Genomic DNA, 22,531 nt, shown 5'->3' with positions numbered 1-22,531 from the left:
GACCTCTGCCACCACAGGCTCGTCCCGCATTCCAATGATGACTACCGTACCCCTCTGTCTCCCCGGCCTGAGATAGCAAGAGAGCCTTAATAAGCCATTGCTTTAACCCCCTGCTGTCTGGCAAGGGAACAGATGCCTGAGGGCAGCCTACATGCAGAGGTGGGGCCAAAACCAAAGCTGAACCCCAGGAGATGTGCAAACAAAGAAGAGAAAGGGAAATTGCTCCGTGCAGCCTCAGGAGAAGCGGATTAAATCCCCACAATCAACTTGATGTACCCTGCATCTGTGGAATACCTGAACAATGAATGTTCCCAAAATTGAGGCAGTGGACTTTGGGAGCAACTGTAGACGTGGGGTTTGCTGTCTGCAACTGATTTGTTTCTGATTGTTTATCTAACTTTAGTTTTTAGTGCTTGTTATTATTGGTGGATTTGTTTATTGGTTTGGTTGATCTTTTTTTTTAATTTTTTATTTATTTTTAAAATTTTATTACTTTTTATTTTATAATTTTTAAATTTTATTATTATTTTTATTTTATTTTATTTTATTCCTTTTTTTCCTCCCTTTTCTTGTGAGCAATTTGGATGACAGGGTCTTGGTTCTCCAGCCAGGAGTCAGGCCTGAGACTCCAAGGTGGGAAAGCCGAGTCCAGGACATTGGACTAACAGAAACCTCCCAGCCCCATGTAATATCAATTGGGGAGAGCTCTCCCAGAGATCTCCGTCTCAACACTAAGACCTAGCTCCACCCATCGGGCAGCAATCTCGAATGCTGGATGCCCAATGTGAAACAACTAGCAAGACAGAAACACAACTCCACCCATTAGCAGAGAGGCTGCCTAAATTCATACTAAGTTCACACATACCCCAAAACACATCACTGGATGTGTTCCTGCCACCAGAAAGACAAGATCCAGCCCAACCAAGCAGAGCAAAGGCACCAATCCCCTCCACCAGGAAGCCTACATAACCCACTAAACGAACCTCACCAACTGGGGGCAGACACCAAAAACAACGGTAACTACGAACCGGCAGCCTGTGAAAAGGAGACCCCAAACACAGTAAGTTAAACAAAATAAGACAGAGAAATATGCAGCAAATGAAGAAGCAAGGTAAAAACTCACCAGACCAAACAAATGAAGGGGAAATAGGCAGAACAGAATTCAGAATGATGATAGTAAAGATTATCCAAAATCTTGGAAATAGAATGGAGAAAATACAAGAAACGTTTAACAAGGACCTAGAAGAAGTAAAGAACAAACAAACAATGATGAACAACACAATAAATGAAATTTAAAATTCTGTAGAAGGAATCAATAGCAGAATAACTGAGGCAGAAGAACGGATAAGAGATCTGGAAGGTAGAATAGTGGAAATAACTGTCACAGAGCAGAATAAAGAAAAAAGAATGAAAAGAATTGAGGACAGTCTGAATAATTCTGGGACAACATTAAACACACCAACATTCGAATTATAGGGTACCCAGAAGAAGAGGAAAAAAAAAGGGTCTGAGAAAATATTTGAAGAGATTGTAGTTGAAAACTTCCCTAATATGGGAAAGGAAATAATCAATTACAGGAAGTGAGCGAAACTCATACAGGATAAATCCAAGGAGAAAGACGCCAAGACACATATTAATCAAACTATCAAAAATTAAATATAGAGAAAAAATATTAAAAGCAGCAAGGGAAAAGCAACAAAAACATACAAGGGAATTTCCATAAGGTTAACAGCTAAACTTTCAGCAGAAACCCTGCAAGCCAGAAGGGAGTGGCAGGACATTTTAAAGTGATGAAAGGGAAAAACCTACAACCAAGATTACTCCACCTAGCAAGGATGTCATTCGGATTCGACGGAGAAATTAACACCTTTACAGACAAGCAAAAGCTAAGAAAATTCAGCACCACCAAACCATCTTTAAAACAAATGCTATGGCTTCCCTGGTGACACAGTGGTTGAGAGTCTGCCTGCCGATGCAGGGAATATGGGTTCGTGCCCCGGTCCAGGAAGATCCCACATGCCACGGAATGGCTGGGCCCGTGAGCCATGGCCACTGAGCCTACGTGCCCAGAGCCTGTGCTCTGCTATGGGAGAGGCCACAACAGTGAGAGGCCTGCATACTGCAAAAAACAAAAACAAAAACAAAAAAACAAACAAAAAAAAACAAATGCTAAAGGACCTTCTCCAGGCAGGAAACAAAAAAGAAGGAAAAGACCTACAAAAACAAACCCAAAACATTTAAGAAAACGGTAATAGGAACATAAATGTCGATAACTACCTTAAAAGTAAATGGCTTAAAAATTTCAACGAAAAGACACAGACTGGCTGAATGGATACAAAAACAAGACACATATATATGCTGTCTACAAGAGACCCACTTCAGACATACATACACATACAGACTGAAAATGAGATGATGGAAAAAGATATTCCACGCAAATGGAAATAAAAAGAAAGCTGGAGTAGCAATTCTTCTATCAGACAAAATAGACTTTAAAATAGAGACTATTACAAGAGGCAAAGAAGGACACTACATAATGATCAAGGAATCAATCCAAGATGAAGATATAACAACTGTAAATATTTATGCACCCAACAGAGGAGCACCTCAATACATAAGGCAAATACTAACAGCCAGAAAAGGGAATATCGACAGTAACACAATCATAGTAGGGGACTTTAACACCCCACTTTCACCAAAGGACAGATCATCCAAACTAAAAAGAAATAAGGAAACACAAGCATTAAATGACACATTACGCAAGATGGACTTAATGTATATTTATAGGACATTCCATCCAAAAACAACAGAATACACTTTCTTCTCAAATGCCCATGGAACATTCTCCAGGGTAGAATGTGACCTTGGGTCACAAATCAAGCCTTGGTACATTTAAAATGGAAATCGTATCAAGTATCTTTTCTGACCACAACGCTATGAGACTAGACATCAATTACAGGAAAAAAAGTGTAAAAAACGCAAACATATGGAGGCTAATCAATACGCTACTAAATAACCAAGAGATGACTGCAGAAATCAAAGAGGAAATCGAAAAGTACATAGAAACAATGACAATGAAAACACGACAATCCAAAACCTATGAGATGTAGCAAAAGCAGTTCCAAGAGGGAAGTTTATATATAGCAAGACAACCCTAACTCAAGAAACAAGAAACAACTCAAATAAAAAACCTAACCTTATATCTAAAGCAATTAGAGAAAGAAGAAAAAAACCCAAACTTAGAAGAAGGAAAGAAATCATAAAGATCAGACCAGAAATAAATGAAAAAGAAATGAATGAAACAATAGCAAACATCAATAAAACTAAAAGCTGGTCTTAGAGAAGATAAACAAAACTGATAAATCATACCCAGACTCATCAAGAAAAAAAGGAAGAAGACGCAAATCAACAGAATTAGAAATGAAAAAGAAGTAACAACTGACACTGCAGAAATAAAAGGATCATGAGAGATTACTACAAGCAACTCCATGCCAATAAAATAGATAACCTGAAAGAAATGGACAAATTTTAGAAAGGCACAACCTTCCGAGACTGAACCAGGAAGAAACAGAAAGTTTGAACAGACCAGTCAAAAACACTGATATTAAAACTGTGATTAAAAATCTTCAAACATATATATGTGTTAGAGAAGAGCTAACTCCTATCCTTCTCAAACTCTTCCAAAATATAGCAGAGGGAGGAACACTCCCAAACTCATTCTGAGGCCATCACCCCAATACCAAAACCAGAAAAAGATGTCTCAAAGAAAGAAAACTACAGGCCAATATCACTGATGAACATAGACGCCAAAATCCTCAAAAAAATAGCAGCAAACAGAATGCAAAAGCACATTAAAAGAATCATACACCATGATCAAATGGGGTTTATCCCAGTAATGCAAAGATTCTTCAATAAATGCAAATCAGTCAATGTGGTATAACATATTAACAAATTGAAGGACAAAAACCATTTCATCTCAATAGATGCAGAAAAAGCTTTTGACAAAATTCAACACCCATTTATTTATGATAAAAATCGTCGAGAAAGTGGGCACAGAGAGATCCTAATTCAATATCATAAAGGCCATATATGACAAACCCACAGCCAACATCGCTCTCAATGGTGAAAAACTGAAACTATTTCCTCTAAGATCAGGAACAAGACGAGGTTGCCCACTCTTCCACTGTTATTCAGCATAGTTTTGGAAGTTGTAGCCATGGCAATCAGAGAAGAAAAGGAGATAAAAGGAATCCAAAATGGAAAAGAAAGTGTCACTATTTGCAGATGACATCATATTATACATAGAGAATCCTAAAGATACTACCAGAAAACTACTAGAGCTAATCAATGACTTTGGTAAAGTAGCAGGATATAAAATTAAGGCACAGAAATCTCTTGCATTCCTGTACAATAATGATGAAAAATCTGTAAGAGAAATTAAGGAAACACTCCCATTTACCATTGCAACAAAAAGAATTAAATACATAGGAATAAATCTACCGAAGGAGACAAAAGACCTTTATGCAGAAAACCATTAAGAAACTTATGAAAGAAATTAAAAGACAATACAAACAGAAGGACAGATACACCATGTTCTTGGATTGGAAGAATCTACATTGTGAAAATGACTAAACTACCCAAAGCAATCTACAGATTCAATGCAATCCTTATCAAACTACCAATGGCATTTTGCACAGAAGTACAACAAAAAATTTCACAATTTGCATTGAAACACAAAAAACAGCGAACAAAGAAATATTGTGTAAGAAAAACGGAGCAGGAGGAATCGGCCTCCTTGACTTCAGATTATACTACAAAGGTACAGAAATCGAGATAGTATGGAGGAGGGCCGGGAAGATGGCGCAAGAGTAAGATGCGGACATTCCCTTCCTCTCCACAGATATATCAGAAATACAAGTACATGTGGAACTGCTCCTATAGAACACCCACTGAACGCTGGCAGAGAACTCAGACCTCCCAAAAGGCAAGAAATTGCCCAAGTACCTGAGTAGCGCAAAAGAAAAAAGAATAAACACAGACAAAAGCATAGGGACGGGACCTGCACCACTGGGAGGGAGCTGTAAAGGAGGAAAGGTTTCCAAACACTATGAAGCCCCTTTGCAGGTGGAGACTGTGGGTGGCAGAGGAGGGAAGCTTCAAAGCCGCAGAGGAGAGCACAGCAATACGGGTGCGGAGGGCAAAGCGGAGAGACTCCTGCAGAGACGATGGGTGCCAACTGGCACTCACCAGCCCAAGAGGCTTGTCTGCTCAACCGCCGGGGCGGGCGGGGGCTGGGAGCTGAGTCTCGGGCTTCCATCGGTTGGTCAAATTGCAGGGAGAGGACTGGGGTTGGTGGCGTGAACAGAGCCTGAAGGGGTTAGTGCACCATGGCTAGCCAGGAGGGAGTCCGGAAAAAGTCTGGACCTGCCGAAGAGGCAAGAGACTTTTCTTCCCTCTTTGTTTCCTGGTGCCCGAGAAGAGAGGATTAAGAGCACTGCTTAAAGAAGCTCCAGAGACGGGTGCGAGCCGTGGCTAACAGCACAGACTCCAGAGACGGGCATGAGACGCTAAGGCTGTAGCTGCCGCCACCAAGAAGCCTGTCTGGGAGCACAGGTCACTATCCACACCTCCCCTTCCGGGAGCCTGTGCAGCCTGCCACTGCCAGGGTCCCGTGATCCAGGGACAACTTCCCCAGGAGAAAGCAGAGAGCACCTTAGGCTGGTGCAACGTCCCGCCGGCCTCTGCCACTGCAGGCTCGCCCTGCATTCACACCCCTCCCTCCCCCTGGCCTGAGTGAGCCAGAGCCCCTGAATCAGCTGCTCCTTTATCCCTGTCCTGTCTAAGCGAAGAACAGATGCCGTCAGGGGACCTACACGAAGAGGAGGGGCCAAATCCAAAGCTGTGCGCCGGGAGCTGTGTGAACATAGTAGAGAAAGGAAAATTTCTCCCAGCAGCCTCAGGAGCAGAGGATTAAACCTCTACAAACAATGTGATGTACCCTGCATCTGTGGAATACCTGAATAGACAATGAATCATCCCAAATTGAGGAAGTGGACTTTGAGAGCAAGATATATTATTTTTTCCCCTTTTCCTCTTTTTGTGAGTATGTGTATGCTTCTCTGTGAGATTTTGTCTGTATAGCTTTGCTTTCACCATTTGTGCTAGGGCTCTGTCCGTCCGTATATTTATTTTTTTACTTAAAATATTTTTTCGTAATAATTATTTTTTATTTTAATAACTATTTTATTTTATCTTTATTTTATCCTTTTTCTTCTTCACTGTTCTTTCTTTCTTCCTTTCTTTCTTTTCTTCTTTCTTTATTTCTTACTTTCTAATTTTCCTCCCTTTTATTCAGAGCCATGTGGATGAAAGGCTCTTGGTGCTGCAGGCAGCAGTCAGTGCTGTGCCTCGGAGGTGGGAGAGCCAACTTCAGGACACTGGTCCACAAGAGACCTCCCAGCTCCATGTAATATCAAACAGTGAAAATCTCCCAGAGATCTCCATCTCAAAACCAAGACCCAGGTTCACTGAACGACCAGCAAGCTACAGTGATGGACACCCTATGCCAAAGAACTAGCAAGACAGGAACACAAATCCACCCATTAGCAGAGAGGCTGCCTAAAATCATAATAAGACCACAGACACCCAAAACACACCACCAGACGTGGAACTGCCCACCAGAAAGACAAGATACAGCCTCATCCACCAAAACACAGGCACTAGTCCCCTCCACCAGGAAACCTACACAACACACTGAACCAACTTTAGCCACTGGGGACAGACACCAAAAACAATGGGAACTACAAACCTGCAGGCTGCAAAAAGGAGACCTCAAACACAGTAAGAAAAGCAAAATGAGAAGAAGAAAAACACACAGCAGATGAAGGAGCAAGGTAAAAACCCACCAGACCTAACAAATGAAGACAAAATAGGCAGCCTACCTAACAAAGAATTCAGAATGATAGTAAAGATGATCCAAAATCTTGGAAGGAGAATAGAGAAATGCAAGAAACATTTAACAAGCACCTAGAAGAACTAAAGTGGAAACAAGCAACGATGAACAACATGATAAATGAAATTAAAAATACTCTAGAAGGGATCAATAGCAGAATAACTGAGGCAGAAGAACGGATAAGTGACCTGGAAGATAAAATAGTGGAAATAACTACTGCAGAGAAAAATAAAGAAAAAAAGAATGAAAAGGACTGAGGACAGTCTCAGAGACCTCTGGGACAACACTAAACACACAAACATTCGAATTATAGGGGTCCCAGAAGTAGAAGATGGAAAGAAAAGGACTGATAAAATATTTTAAGAGATAATAGTTGAAAACTTCCCTAATATGGGAAAGAAAATAGTTAAGTCCAGGAAGCACAGAGAGTCCCATACAGGATAAATCCAAGAAGAAACACGCCAAGACACATATTAATCAAACTGTCAAAAATTAAATACAAAGAAAACATATTAAAAGCAGCAAGGGAAAAACAACAAATAACACACAAGGGAATCCCCGTAAGGTTAACAGCTGATCTTTCAGCAGAAACTCTGCAAGCCAGAAGGGAGTGGCAGGACATATTTAAAGTGATGAAGGAGAAAAACCTACAAACAAGATTACTCTACCCAGCAAGGACCCCATTCACATTTGATGGAGAAATTAAAACCTTTACACACAAGCAAAAATTAAGAGAATTCAGCACCAACAAACCATCTGTAAAACAAATGCTAAAGGAACTTCTCTAGGTAAGAAACAAAAGAGAAGGAAAAGACCTACAATAACAAACCCCCAAAAATTAAGAAAATGGGAATAGGAGCATACATATCGATAATTACCTCAAATGTAAATGGATTAAATGCTCCCACCAAAAGACATAGACTGGCAGAAGGGATACAAAAGAAGACCCATATATATGCTGTCTACAAGAGACCCACTTCAGACCTAGGGACACATACAGACTGAAAGTAAGGGGATGGAAAAAGATATTCCATGCAAATGGAAATCAAAAGAAAGCCTGAGTAGCAATTCCCTTATCAGACAAAATAGACTTTAAAATAAAGACTATTATTACAAGAGAGAAAGAAGGACACTACATAATGATCAAGGGATCAATCCAAGAAGAATATATAACAATTGTAAACATTTATGCACCGAACCTAGGAGCACCTCAATACATAATGCAAATACTAACAGCCATAAAAGGGAATATCGACAGTAACACAATCATAGTAGGGGACTTTAACACCCCACTTTCACCAATGGACAGATCATCCAAAATGAAAATAAATGAAAATAAATAAGAAAACACAAGCTTTAAATGATACATTAAACAAGATAGACTTAATTGATATTTACAGGACAATCCATCCAAAAAAAACAGAGTAAACATTTTTATCAAGTGCTCATGGAATGTACTCCAGGATAGATCATATCTTGGGTCAGAAATCAAGCCTTGGTAAATTTAAGAAAATTGAAATTGTATCAAGTATCTTTTCCAAACACAACGCTATGAGACTAGATATCAATTACAGGAAAAGATCTGTAAAAAATACAAACACATGGAGGTTAAACAATACACTATTTATTGACGAAGTGATGACTCATGAAATCAAAGAGGAAATCAACAAATACCTAGAAACAAATGACAATGAAAACCAGACAAATATGTCACAAAGAAAGAAAACTACAGGCCAATATCACTGATGAATATAGATGCAAAACTCCTCAACAAAATATTAGCAAACAGAATCCAACAGCACATTAAAAGGATCATACACCATGATCAAGTGGGGTTTATTCCACGAATGCAAGGATTCTTCAATATACGCAAATTATTTAATGTGATACACCATATTAACAAAATGAAGGACAAAAACCATATGATCATCTCAATAGATGCAGAAGAATCTTTCATCAAAATTCAACACTCATTTATGATAAAAACCCTGCAGAAAGTAGGCATAGAGGGAACATTCATCAACATAATAAAGGTCATATATGAGAAAACCACAGCCAATATCATTGTCAATGGTGAAAAACTGAAACCATTTCCCCTAAGATCAGGAACAAGACAGGGTTGCCCACTCTCACTACTATTATTCCACATGGTTTTTGAAGGTTTAGGCACAGCAATCAGAGAAGAAAAAGAAATAAAAGGAATCCAAATCGGAAAAGAAGAAGTAAAGCTGTCACTGTTTGCAGATGACAAGATAATATACATAGAGAATCCCAAAGATGCTACCAGAAAACTACTAGAGCTAATCAATGAATTCGGTAAAGTAGCAGGATACAAAATTAATGCACAGAAATCTCTGGCACTCCTATACATTAATAATGAAAAATCTGAGAGTGAAATTAAGAAAACACTCACATTTACCACTGCAACCAAAAGAATAAAATATCTAGGAATAAACCTACCTAAGGAGACAAAAGACCTATATGCAGAAAATTATGACACTGGTTAACGAAATTAAAAATGATACAAATAGATGGAGAGATATACCGTGTTCTTGGATTGGAAGAATCAATATTATGAAAATGAATCTACTACCCAAAGCAATCTACAGATTCAATGCAATCCCTATCAAACTACCACTGGCAGTTTTCACTGAAGTAGAACAAAAAATTTCACAATTTGTATGGAAACACAAAAGACCCCGAATAGCCAAAGCAATCTTGAGAACGAAAAATGGAGCTGGAAGAATCAGGCTTCCTGACTTCAGTCTATACTACAAAGCTACAGCAATCAAGACATTATGGTATTGGCACAAAAACAGAAATATAGATCAATGGAACAGGATAGAAAGCCCAGAGATAAACACACGCACATATGGTCACCTTATCTTTGATAAAGGAGGCATGAATATACAGTGGAGAAGGACAGCCTCCTCAATAAGTTCTGTTGGGAAAATTGGACAGGTACATGTAAAAGTATTAAATTAGAACACTCCCTAACACCATACACAAAAATAAACTCAAAATGGATTAAAGACCTAAAGGTAAGGCCAGACACCATAAAACTCTTAGAGGAAAACATAGGCAGAATACTCTATGACATGAATCACAGCAGGATCCTTTTTGACCCACCTCTTAGAGAAATGGAAATAAAAACAAAAATAAACAAATGGGACCTAATGAAACTTAAATGCTTTTGCACAGCAAAGGAAACCATAAACAAGACCAAAAGACAACCCTCAGAATGGGAGAAAATATTTGCCAATAAAGCAACGGACAAAGGATTAAACTCCAAAATTTACAAGCAGCTCATGCAGCTCAACAACAAAAAAACAAACAACCCAATTCAAAAATGGGCAGATGACCTAAATAGACATTTCTCCAAAGAAGATAAACAGACTGCTAACAAACACATGAAAGAATCCTCAACATCATTAATCGTTAGGGAAATGCAAATCAAAACTACAATGAGATATCATCTCACACCAGTCAGAATGGCCATCATCAAAAAATCTAGAAACAATAAATGCTGGAGAGGTTGTGGAGAAAAGGGAACACTCTTGCATGGCTGGTGGGAATGCAAACTGAACCCCCACTATGGAGAACAGTATGGAGGTTCCTTAAAAAACTAAAAATAGAATTACCATACAACACAGCAATTTCACTACTGGGCATATACCCTGAGAAAACCATAATTCAAAAAGAGTCATGTATCAAAATGTTCATTGCAGCTCTATTTACAATAGCCAGGAGATGGAATCAAACTAAGTGTCCATCAACAGATGAATGGAAAAAGAAGATGTGGCACATATATACAATGTAATGTTACTCAGCCATAAAAAGAAACGAAATTGAGTTATTTGTAGTGAGGTAGATGGACCTATAGCCTGTCATACAGAGTGAAGTAAGTCAGAAAGAGAAAAACAAATACCATATGCTAACACATATATATGGAATGTAGGAAAAAAAAAAGTCATGAAGATCCTAGAGGTAAGACCGGAATAAAGACACAGACCTACTAGAGAATGGACTTGAAGATATGGAGAGGGGGAAGGGTAAGCTGTGACAACGTGAGAGAGTGGCATGGACATATATACACTACCAAACATAAAATAAGATAGGTGGTGGGAAGCAGCCACCTAGTACAGGGAGATCAGCTCAGTGCTTTGTGACCACCTAGAGGGGTGGTATAGGGAGGGTGGCAGGGAGGGAGATGCAAGAGATATGGGAACATATGTATATGTATAACTGATTCACTTTCTTATGAAGCAGAAACTAACACACCATTGTAATGCAATTATACTCCAATAAAGACGTTAAAAAAAAAAAGATAGTATGGTACTGCCACAAAAACAGAATAGATCAATGGAACAGGATAGAAAGCCCAGAGAAAAACCCACGCACATATGGTCACCTTACCTTTGATAAAAAAGGCAAAAATATACAATGGAGAAAAGACAGCCTCTTCAATAAGTTGTGCTGGGAGAACTGGATAGCTACATGTAAAAGAATGAAATTAGAACACTCCCTAACACAATGCAGAAAAATAAACTCAAAATGGATTAAAGACCTCAAATTAAGGCCAGACACTATAAAACTCTTAGAGGAAAACATAGGAAGAACACTGTATGACACAAATTATATCAAGATCCATTTTGACCCACCTCCTAGAGAAATGGAAGTAAAAACAGAAATAAACAAATGGGACCTAATGAAACTTCAAACCTCTTGCACAACAAAGGAAACCATAAACAAGACCAAAACACAAACCTCAGAATGGGAGAAAATATTTTTAAATGAAGCAACTGAGAAAGGATTAATCTCCAAAATTTACAAGCAGCTCATGCAGCTCAATATCAGAAAACAAACAACCCAATCCAAAAATGGGCAGAAGACCTAAATAGAAATTTCTCCAAAGAAGATATACAGAATGCCAACAAACAAATGAAAGGTTGCTTAACATCACTAGTCATTAGGGAAATGCAAATCAAAAGCACAATGAGGTATAACGTCACACTGGTCAGAATGGCCATCGTCAAAAAATCTACAAACAGTAAGTGCTGGAGAGGGTGTGGAGAAAAGGGAACCCTCTTGCACTGTTTGCGGGAATGTAAATTGATACAGCCACTATGGAGAACAGTATGGAGTTTCCTTAAAATCCAAAAATAGAAGTACCATACGACCCAGCAATCCCTCTACTGGGCATATATACCTTGAGAAAACCGTAATTCAAATAGAGTCATGTACCACAATGTTCATTGTAGCTCTATTTACATTAGCCAGGACTTTGAAGCAACCTAGGTGTCCATCGACAGATGAATGGATAAAGAAGATGTGGCACATATATACAATGGAATATTACTCAGCCATAAAAAATGAAATTACATTATTTGTAGTGAGGTGGATGGACTCAGGATCTGTCATACAGAGTGCAGTAAGTCAGAAACAGAAAAACAAATACTGTATGCTAACACATATATATGGAATCTGGAAAAAATATGGTTCTGAGGAACCTAGGGGAAGGTTAGGAATAAAGACACAGATGTAGAGAATGTACTTGAGGACACGTGGAGGTTGAAGGGTAAGCTGGGACGAAGTGAGAGAGAAGCATTGACATATATACACTACTAAATATGAAATTGATAGCTAGTGGGAAGCACCCACATAGCACAGGGAGATCATCTCGGTGCTTTGTGTCCACCTAGAGGGATGGGATAGGGCGGGTGGGAGGGAGGTGCAAGAGGGAGGATATATGAGGATATATGTATACATATACCTGATTCACTTTGTTATACAGCAGAAACTAACACATCAATGTTAAGCAATTATACTCCAATAAAGATATTAAAAAAATAAAAATAAGTCAAACTGCCTAAAGCCATCTAGATATACGAATACATCCAAAAATGGAAGCAGGGGTTTGAGTAAAGCAAGAAAGCCAAGACAATTTTCCTATAGCCTCTGGTCACATAATATGTGGTTAATGCAGGTGAAGGCTCATGGAGAAGGCAAACATCTACATGGGGAATATATCAGGGTAGTTCATTAGTATAAGTGTATGTGGAGGGGACCTATATTTAGCTGTCAAAACAAAGTCTTACACATACACACACATTTGAGGTTCGATTTACATTCCTCAATTAAGGAAACTAATATGTTTCAGCCTGTACCCAGTACCAAGATGCTCTTTTCCAAACCCTTTGGAGTCCTAGGGTAACTTATAAGGAATACAAAGCATAATGACTCAAAAATATTAAGGTCATTTATTTGATGTAATGAAACCCAAAGTATCATGTAAAGCACAGTACTAACTTTTTTGTTGCTCCAAAAGGATCACCCTAAGTAAAGAATTATGTACGGAATTATATATATATATATATATATATATATATATATATGTACATATATACATATATGTATATATTGGGTCAGCCAAAAAGTTTGTTCAGGTTTTCCATTAGATGTTTTATATATATATATATATATATATATATATGGACATTCACACACACACATACACACACACTCACACACACACACACTGCTATATCCTTACATCTTACATACCACTCTTAGTTTCAGCTTCCTCACATCACCATGGTGAATGCCAGGGGGAGGAGAATATTATCAAGAGAAAAAGGAGGTCAGAATAGCACTGTAACCTTCATTCTCAAACTAGAGTCCTTTGACCTCAGGCATCTGCTCCTATTTCCTCCTCCCAAGCTCTCAGCACTTTCTGACATTCAGTTTAAGATCTTGTTTGAGTCCTTTTCCCATGTGTAGGATCATGAAATAAAACAATGAGTTTATCTAGACGTTATGTCAACAAAGGTGGCAGCCTACTTCTGATTTGCTATTTATTAAGGTAAGAAATGCAGAAGTTTGTAACATGTCTTCATTCTGGAACAACCTTGACCCCAGCCCTTGAAACTTCAGTGAGAAGCTGAAAAGTCCATTTGGGAGAATATTAGCTTTGGAAGGAATCTTGAAGGTCTTCTAATTCATTCTTGAATATTTCTGTCTAATGGGCTTCCGTTTAAACAGCTCCAGTGACAAGGGTATCTTCAATTTATTGCTATAAAGTTCCTAAGAGTAAGCCAAAATTCTGACTTCTTGTAAAATTTAAATTGATTTGCCCTCTGAAACTACCCAAGTAAATGTTATGCCTCTTCTATCTGACAAGGCCCTCAATTATTTAAAAAAAAAAAAACCACAACACCCAGTCTTTAGACTAAAACATTCTTGTTCCTTTTAATAATTGTTCTGTGTCTATTTGTAAATGAGTTACCATCTTTGTCACTTTCCAGGTTGTCTGTGTCCATCTTAATTGTGGTGCTCTGAAATGATCCAAATATCTCAACATAAATGATCAAGAAAAGAAAAAAACATTATGAAGGACTTCTCTGTGCTGGACACCATGCCTCTATTAATAGAGCCTAAGACTTCATTACACCCATGTGCACTATAATCTCACATGGTGGGCTCATGTTAAACTTATAGTAAATTAAAATCACTGAGTCTTTTTCACAAATGCTATTTTTAAGCCACATAACCCCTTTCCTTCAGTAACTGAATTTTTGATATAAGACTTTACATTTTATCCTATTCAATTTAATCCTGCTAGATTTGGCTATAGATTTTCTTCGATCTACTAAGGACTTTTGGATCTTGTTAGTGACATCCAGTGCATTTATTCTGCCTTCTAATGCTATACTATTTGCCATGGGATGGGCAAGCTATTTTATATTTTCATACTAGTTACTGAAAAATAATTTCAATGAGACAGAACTGAGGTTAGAAACCACTTGTTTATATTGACACATCATTTGACACTGTCAATTCAACTTACTAACCCATCTACTGGCCTGTTATTATCTAGCTCATGTTACTCCAATTTTATTCTTAAGGGCATTTTGAGAAACTGCCAAATACCATGGTGAGGTACACAATGTTTATTGCCTTCTGAGGTCTCTGGGAGGCAGCTCAACAAAATGCAGGCATCCTCCAGAGCAGCTGAAGCACAAGTGGCCCATGTGATTGCCAATTTGGAGGCATACCGTATGTATTAGGACACTGTGGACAGATGTACTGAAGGACAGTTTCAAATATTCGCCATAACTCAAAAGTCAGAAAGCCAAACCACCAAATTGCAGTTTTGATTATGACAAAGCTGATTCTCACATATGCATTTTTATGGGAGCTGCACCAGTGTGAAAAGCAGCAGAGATGCATTCATTTAACAACAGCTAATGTATCTCCACAACAACACCCAGGAGGCAAGTTAGTACATAATTTATTATAAAAATCTCTATTATAAATAGACCAGTATAGTTTAATAGATTCAGGGGAAAGCAGAAGAATGAACTGGTTAAGCACACACTCTGGAATCTCAGAATTGGGTTCAAATTTTGACTCTGTCACTTAATAGCAGTGTGACCCCAGAAAATTAAACTGTTAGTTTATTTCCTTATCTGTAAACTGGGGAAGATAATAGTAGTACTACCATATAGGGTTGCTATGAAAATTGAACATAACCATGAATACATTAGCTATTATTATCATCCCAATCTAACAGAAACAATATTGTGAAATCCAAGCTAGAGCTGAGTAATCATGTCTTTTTTCTTTCATGCTCATCAACTATTCTTTTAATAATAAATTAAAGCATCTTTCCTGAAATTACCTTAAATTTGCTAATCTACACATTGGGCTAAGAAGTTCTGAAGTTGAATTTTGATAGTACTTAGGGAACCCAAATCTGTGTTTAGATACCTCAGTACAGCTGAAGCTAGCTAGCCATATGCTTCAATACATATCCATTTGATGAATAATGTTGCCTATGTATGTCAGGACAAACAATTCCTTATTTGAGAGTGGCTTACCCAACCTTTGGAGTTTGCTGGTTTAGAATACCTTTTGCCAATGGTGCTTACCCATTATCAAAATGTCTAAAGCCTTGGTAAGAATGTACACCACCTGATGAAGTTGTTCTTTGGGTGGCTTCAGCCTGGTATCTGAAATCATAATCCAAATCATTTTTCTCCTTTCTAGTTTTAGAAAATTGTTTTTCCCCTAAGTTTCCTAACAGACTTCTGGGAAGATGGTAGCATTGGAAAAGGTCCCCAATTTTTGTCCTTCCTCCTACAAATCAATAGAAATGACCACAGGGAAACAAAAATTGAGCAAAACCGGTACAAACAATGAGGGCATTAGAATTGTCAAGGAACTTCTGTAAGACATGATGCTGATGGGGCCATACTGAAAGATATCGCCAATCTTAAGTTCTGTGATATATTGACAAATCAAGAAAATCCTGGCAGAAAAGCACTAATACCATCTAGCTTAAAGGAGCAAGGACTGAAGGTGGGAGCAGGCAGTGAAAAAGACTGGGATGAGAACCTCTCATAAATTGAGGTAAGCCTGAGTAACATTCTTCATCTAAGCCTCCCAATACATTTTTTAAATAAAATAATACAAATTGGAAATATCGAAATTGCCACATAGTTTTAAAAGTTTACATTTACTAAATTAAGCTGTATTATGAACATTTTCAACCAGCTCAGTCTAGCTGTATGGCTGGAGTAATCAATTCATTTGAGAATAATGTTAAAATTCTGAATTTGAGTTTTGTGAACATGAAACACAGGCCAAAGGGCTCTCCTGATACCTTAACCCAAATCCCTGGGCTAGGCCCTGACAGGAATTACTCCATTTGTTGCTATTTTGACATTGCACATCAACAGACTTTGGAGCAGGCTGCTCCTTCTCAGAAGGCAAGCTCAGTGTCTCTGACCATGGTCTCAATAAACATGATGGTCTCAACCTGATATGAGTCCTCATTAATAAACCAGGAGGACTTATTTCAATGTTTTATATCCAACCCACTCACACACTGGCCACACACAAGTGGCGAGTATAATATGATATCACATACCTGAAGTAGAGGCCAAAAGAGCAAATGAAGAAAGCCAACTTGAGGTGAACATCTCCTGCTGGGATTGCCCCTGGCCCTAGCTCCCTCCCCACTACCTCATCCTGCTGGCTCACAGAGCCAGTAATATAAACTTACACCATCTAGCCATCTAGTGTAAGCTTAGAGAGGGGACGACAACCAAGTAAACAGTGAAAGGATAAAAGAATTACCCCACTCTTATTGGAGGGAGAAAGATAGCAGGTTAGGATATGCCCTTCTTATTCAACGATGAATAAATGGATAAATTGTGAATTAACAGTAGATAAAACCCAAAACAAAAACAGAGCCTATGAAAAGAACTTGCAAGATAATAAGAGGAAATTATATCATGTAAGAGATGAACAGTTTTAAATTTTTTTAAAAGGGTAAATAAAGTTATAAACAAAAATTAATTAACTGGAAAGCAAAAATACAACCAAAAAATAGAATTAATAAATTAAAGACTTGGACCTTTTCAGGGAGAAAACAAAATGTATTAAAAGGTAGAGAAACATTTGGCAAGGGTAATTAAGGAATTCTCTGTTCCTTGAATGCCTGAAAGAAATTTACCTGTTAAATTGTCTGAGCCAGGCCTCAGAAAACATCCAGTTTTTCCTATAGCTATTGATTTCTTGCTATTTTCTATGTTACTGGCTAATTTTTATATTGATTGCCTATAAAATCCTTCATGTCATAAAAATTCTTAATTATGGCAGACTTTGCTACTGTAATTATTGTGAACACCCAAGCATCATACAGCAGTGAAATAATAAATCACCATTTCCTAACTTGATGTTCTGAGGAACATTGATATGCCAAATGTTATTAGGGTGTTTAAAGGGAAAAAAGTTGTTCTTTACTCAAATAAGTTTAGGAAATGCTGAGTTAGATAAGATTAAATAGTTTTTAATCGTTTAAAGAACATACTCCTTTAAACAACATAATACTAGTCAAAATTTACTGCCTAATGACTCTCCAAGAGGGGCTATAGTATACAGCATTTTGCAAACTTATTTGACCATCTCCCAGAGGAATGGTCTTTCAAAAATGCAATTTAGAATTGCTGCAGCAAACATAGTCTGGTTAAAATGAGAAACAAGACAAGCATGCCATTGCCACTTTTCCTCTTTAGCACTATTCTGGAATTGTTTAACCCATGCCATCAGAACTATGTTATAAATTTTGAAAATAACCTATCATTATAACTTATCATTGATATGATTGCTTACCAGGAAAAACTCAAAAGGATCAACTGAATGTCTCTGAATTTAATAGATTCCAATAAACTGCCAACTTAAAATTAATCTATGAAAATACATTCTTCCCCTATATAGCAAAAATGACCACACAGGTAACACAGTGAATAAGAGCTCACAATTGCAGTATTGTTTCCCATATATCTGTATTACCTAGGAATACATTTATTACAAATTATACAGGACTTAAATAAATAAAACTCTCTTGAAGGATGTAAAAGCTTTTTAAAAATGAGGCAATATATCATGTTTCTGGAAAGCACTGTAATTCTCACTATCGTATCAATTTAAGACAATTCTAATCAAATTCCCAATTTATTTTTTTGGGGGGGAGGGAAGTCTAATAACTGTAAAGTTCATCTGGTAAAATCAACACGTCAGAATCATTAGAAAATTGTGAAAAATAAAAAAGATCAAAAGGAGGACTTACCCTAAGAGATATGAAGTCATTTCTAAGTCAATAACTACAGGCTGGTGTACTGGGGCTACAATGTTCAGTGGTACTAAAGAGAATTCAAACACAGAATAAAGTATATATATGTATGACATTTCAAATGGAGGGGGTCATGAGGACAATGAGATAAAAACCGGGTAACAACTGTCTACCCTTCGGGGGGAAAAAAAAGTTAGAATACCTAAATCTATACATCAAAATAATTCCAGACAGGGCAAAGGAACTTTTTTTCAAAAACAAAACCATCAAAATTAGAGAAATACAGGATAAGATTTATATAATCTTGGGGTTGGCAATCCTTCTAAACATGATCCTAGGGCCAGAAGGCAAAAAGGAAAAGATTTATCCATTTTAAATTTTTTTATTTTTTTAGTCATTTTTAATGCATTTTTCCCTGTGCACAAGAGAAATAACTGATAGAGTCAAAAGATACAGTTTCCTTTATACACAGCAGTTAAAAGTAATGCAAACGTCACATGACATTTTCAGTGAAAGTTACATTTCCAATTACAAATCAAAATGCGTATTAGGGTCTCTTTATGGGAGAAGCTGAGAAGGAAGTCTTAAAAAAAGCACTTTCCTGGCATTACTATACTGATCCTTCAGGCTGCACTAAGATTAAGATCATATACAATCAATTTGCAAATGTTGACACAATGTCACACTGTAAGTTTTCTGTACAATTAAATGTATACGTAGAGATACCAGGATAAACATTTCTACTATATTTTAACTGAACTTGCCTAGCCAACATTTCCACTGAGAAGTTTATCAAAGATGCTGTAAGATTCTACAAAATTGTGAGATATACCGAGCTCCAGAAATATTTCTTATATCCTTTCTCATTTTGGTTATACATATTCTGCTCAGAGATTCTGTTGTAATATTTCTAGATGTACAGTTCCAATTGTGCTTACTGTACTGTGTATAAATATAGCAAAAAAGATCAAATGGTATAAATCTTACAGCATTTTGCTAGCAAAAATACATGCCAAAGTCACAATAAGCAATATTGTACCACAAATTAGAGCTTCAATTAATTTATGCTTTTAATATTTTCATTCTACATTTAATTACTATCATAGGATAATGTTTAAAATGCAAATAAATTGGACATCTGTAGGACAAAACTTGTTCACCCAACTGTAAAGGTTGATACCTGTTTCCAAAAATCACAATAAAAGCAGAAGTGTTTGCATGCAACACCTTTGAGTGAAATGGCATTGATTCCCACCATTCAAAACAGAGAAGGAAGGAAGGAAGGAAGGAAGGAAGGAAGGAAGGAAGGAAGGAAGGAAGGGAGGGAGGAGGGAAGGGAGGAGCGGAGGGAGGAGCGGAGGGAGGAGGGGAGGGAGGAGGGGAGGGAGGGAGGGAGGAGGGGAGGGAGGGAGGAAACAAAGAGGGAGGAAAGGACTCCACCTTAAAATGCATATTAAATTTATAACTAGACAGATTTAAAAGAATCAAAGTGAAAGTAAAGTACAATTATGTGTGTTTAAAGATTTAAGAGCCATTATCAAAAATAAGATACATTTTTTCAAGGTACAGAAATGTAATTATGATGGCTGGGAACCCAGCAGCCTCTCAATGGCTGCATTGATGTCGCCTCCTGTTGCTATTAGAGCCTGCAAGTTTGCTTCCCGGTTTAAGAACCCCATTGCGTTGAGCTGTTCCAGTTGTTGTTGAAATCTGACTTCTGGATTCGGCAGCTGCGGAGGATTTGCTCCAGCCAGAGCCTGCACCATTTGCTGAATGAACTGCTGGTTGGGTCCAGATTCCGATGTTGGGCTCGTAGTTTCACTGGGTGCAGAGCTAGATACAGGGGGCCCAGGGGGGGCGCCTGAGCCAGTGGAGCCAGGGGGACCTGCAGGGCCAGTGGGTCCTATGGGTCCAATGGGGCCTATGGGAGTAAACGGGACTATGGGGCCAATGGGGCCTATGGGTGTGACTGGGCCTACAGGGCCTATAGCTGTTCCCAGCACCCCCACCCCCACACCTGGAGTGAAGCTTGGAATGAGGCCAGGTGCTTCAGTGGCTAATGTCTGTAGCCCCTGCTGGATCTGCATTAAAGCCTGCATTGCTCTTGGGTTTGACATGGCTGAGAGTGTGTCTGGATTCTGCATCTGCTGCAGGAAAGCAGGGAGCTGTGGACGCATCTGCTCCTGCAGCTGAGGATTTGCAGTAAACACAGGGCTATTCAGCATCATCTGTGCAGCCAAATCTGGATTCTGGGTCAGCGACTGCATCATGCTTCTCATATAGGGTGCAGACAGCATATTCTGGATCAGCTGGGGGTTTTCAGTTATCTGTTGCAGCAAGCTCTGCATTCCTGGGGTGCTGAAGATGCTGGCAACATAATTAGCTGCAGCCACTGTGTTCCCCGTAGCACTGCTAGAGCTAGTGCCAGATCCACTGCCACTGCTCGTTGTTGTGCTGGTGGTCGCAGAACTCTGGGTAGCCGGTGGTGGCGCCCACGGATTGGGTAGTGGATCGCGATTTTCTGTGCGGGAAGGCTGCGTACCTTCCCCAGAGGAGGAACTGCTCCCCACCGAGGCAAACGGATTACCCCCAAACTGCTCTTGTGCGGCATTTAGCATGGGTTCTTGAATGTCAGTGTACATGCGCCGTAAAGCATTGTAGCCACCTGGGATGCTTTCAAGATTGCTGAGAGCCAGGTCTTGATTTCTCATCATTTCTTGCATCATAGCTGGATTCCTGGCGATTTCGAGGGTCTGCCTCATTATATCTGGGTTGTTGAGCAGGTGACTGATTTCTGGGTTTCTCTGAATCAATTGTTGCATCTGTGGATTGGCCATAATGAGCTGCCTCATCAGATCAGGATTCGAAAGCATGCTCTGAACAAAGGGATTTTCCATGATTTGGATCATCATCTCAGGGCTGGACAGGAGCTGCTGCTGCATCTGGTTCTGGAGCTCAGAGAAGTTGGTCGAGCTCAAGCCCAGGCTGCTAAGGCCTGCAAGTCCTCCCAGGCTCCCCAACCCAAACGGGTTGCTATTTGTGGAAATAGGTGTGGAGTTACTCCTGGGAGTCGACGCGGTGGTAGTATTAGTTCCCGCGGCATTACTAGGCTGGGTGGACTGGCCCTGAGGTCGGTTCTGGCTTTTGATGACAAGATGAACAGTCAGTCCATCATGGATGCCATGCTGAATCAAGGTATCTTGATCTTTTAAGATTTTTCCGGCAAAAATCAGCACTAGCTGATCCGTTTGGGATTTGAAGCGTTTCGAAATCGCTTCCTTAAACTGCTGGACTGAGCTGTTCTCGGGCACTGCGAACTCCTCTTTCTCTTTGGGGGTCTTCACAGTGACTTTGATAATTTTGGGCTCCGCCGGGGCAGAGGCAGGGCTTTGGGCCGCAGCAGAGCCGCGGGAGGGGCGCGGGGGGCCGCTGCTCTCGCCGTTCTCAGCCATGGCCGCCGCAGTGACGCAGGCAGACAGGGAAGGCGCGGGCGGGCGGGCGGGCGAGAAAGAGAGCGAGGGAAGAAGGAAGGAAGGAGGCACCGCCGCAGCAGGCTGGGCCGGGCTGGGCGGGGAGCGCGGAGCACGGTACCTCTGTGTTGAAGACTGCGGATCCCTGGTCCTCCGGTGGAGAGAGGGCTCCGAGTAGGCCGCGGGCCGAGGTCTCGCCGCTCAGGTCTCTGGGCCGCCGCCGCCGCCGCCGCCGTGTGATCCCACCGCGCGGTCTCCCAGCAGCTCGCGCAGCTGCTCCGCCCGCTCCTCCCCGCCCCTTCCCTTCCCCCAGTTCCGCGCTCGCCTCCCCGCCCCCCTCTGCTGACGCGGCGCCAGGCCCAGGATGATAGAGTCGACTCGGTCAAAATTAAAAACTTATGTACCGAAAAAAAAAAAAAAAAGATGAGGGAGAGAGAGAGAAACAGAGAGAAAGAAACAAAGGGACAACAG

General features: G+C 39.5%; 1 protein-coding gene across 1 annotated transcript; it reads right to left on the bottom strand.

Moving 5' to 3' along the window:
- Positions 1-18,952: 18,952 nt before the first annotated feature.
- UBQLN2 (ubiquilin 2) lies at positions 18,953-22,279 on the bottom strand. The gene has a single exon (XM_004282279.4). It carries the CDS (start codon positions 22,040-22,042, stop codon positions 20,168-20,170), a length of 1,875 nt encoding a protein of 624 aa, XP_004282327.1. The 5' UTR covers positions 22,043-22,279; the 3' UTR covers positions 18,953-20,167.
- Positions 22,280-22,531: the final 252 nt, after the last annotated feature.

This window comes from Orcinus orca, chromosome X (genome assembly GCF_937001465.1).
Source record: "Orcinus orca chromosome X, mOrcOrc1.1, whole genome shotgun sequence".
NCBI lineage: Eukaryota > Metazoa > Chordata > Mammalia > Artiodactyla > Delphinidae > Orcinus > Orcinus orca.
The sequence above is the reverse complement of the archived record's forward strand: the minus strand, read 5'-3'. Positions and strand labels throughout refer to the sequence as shown.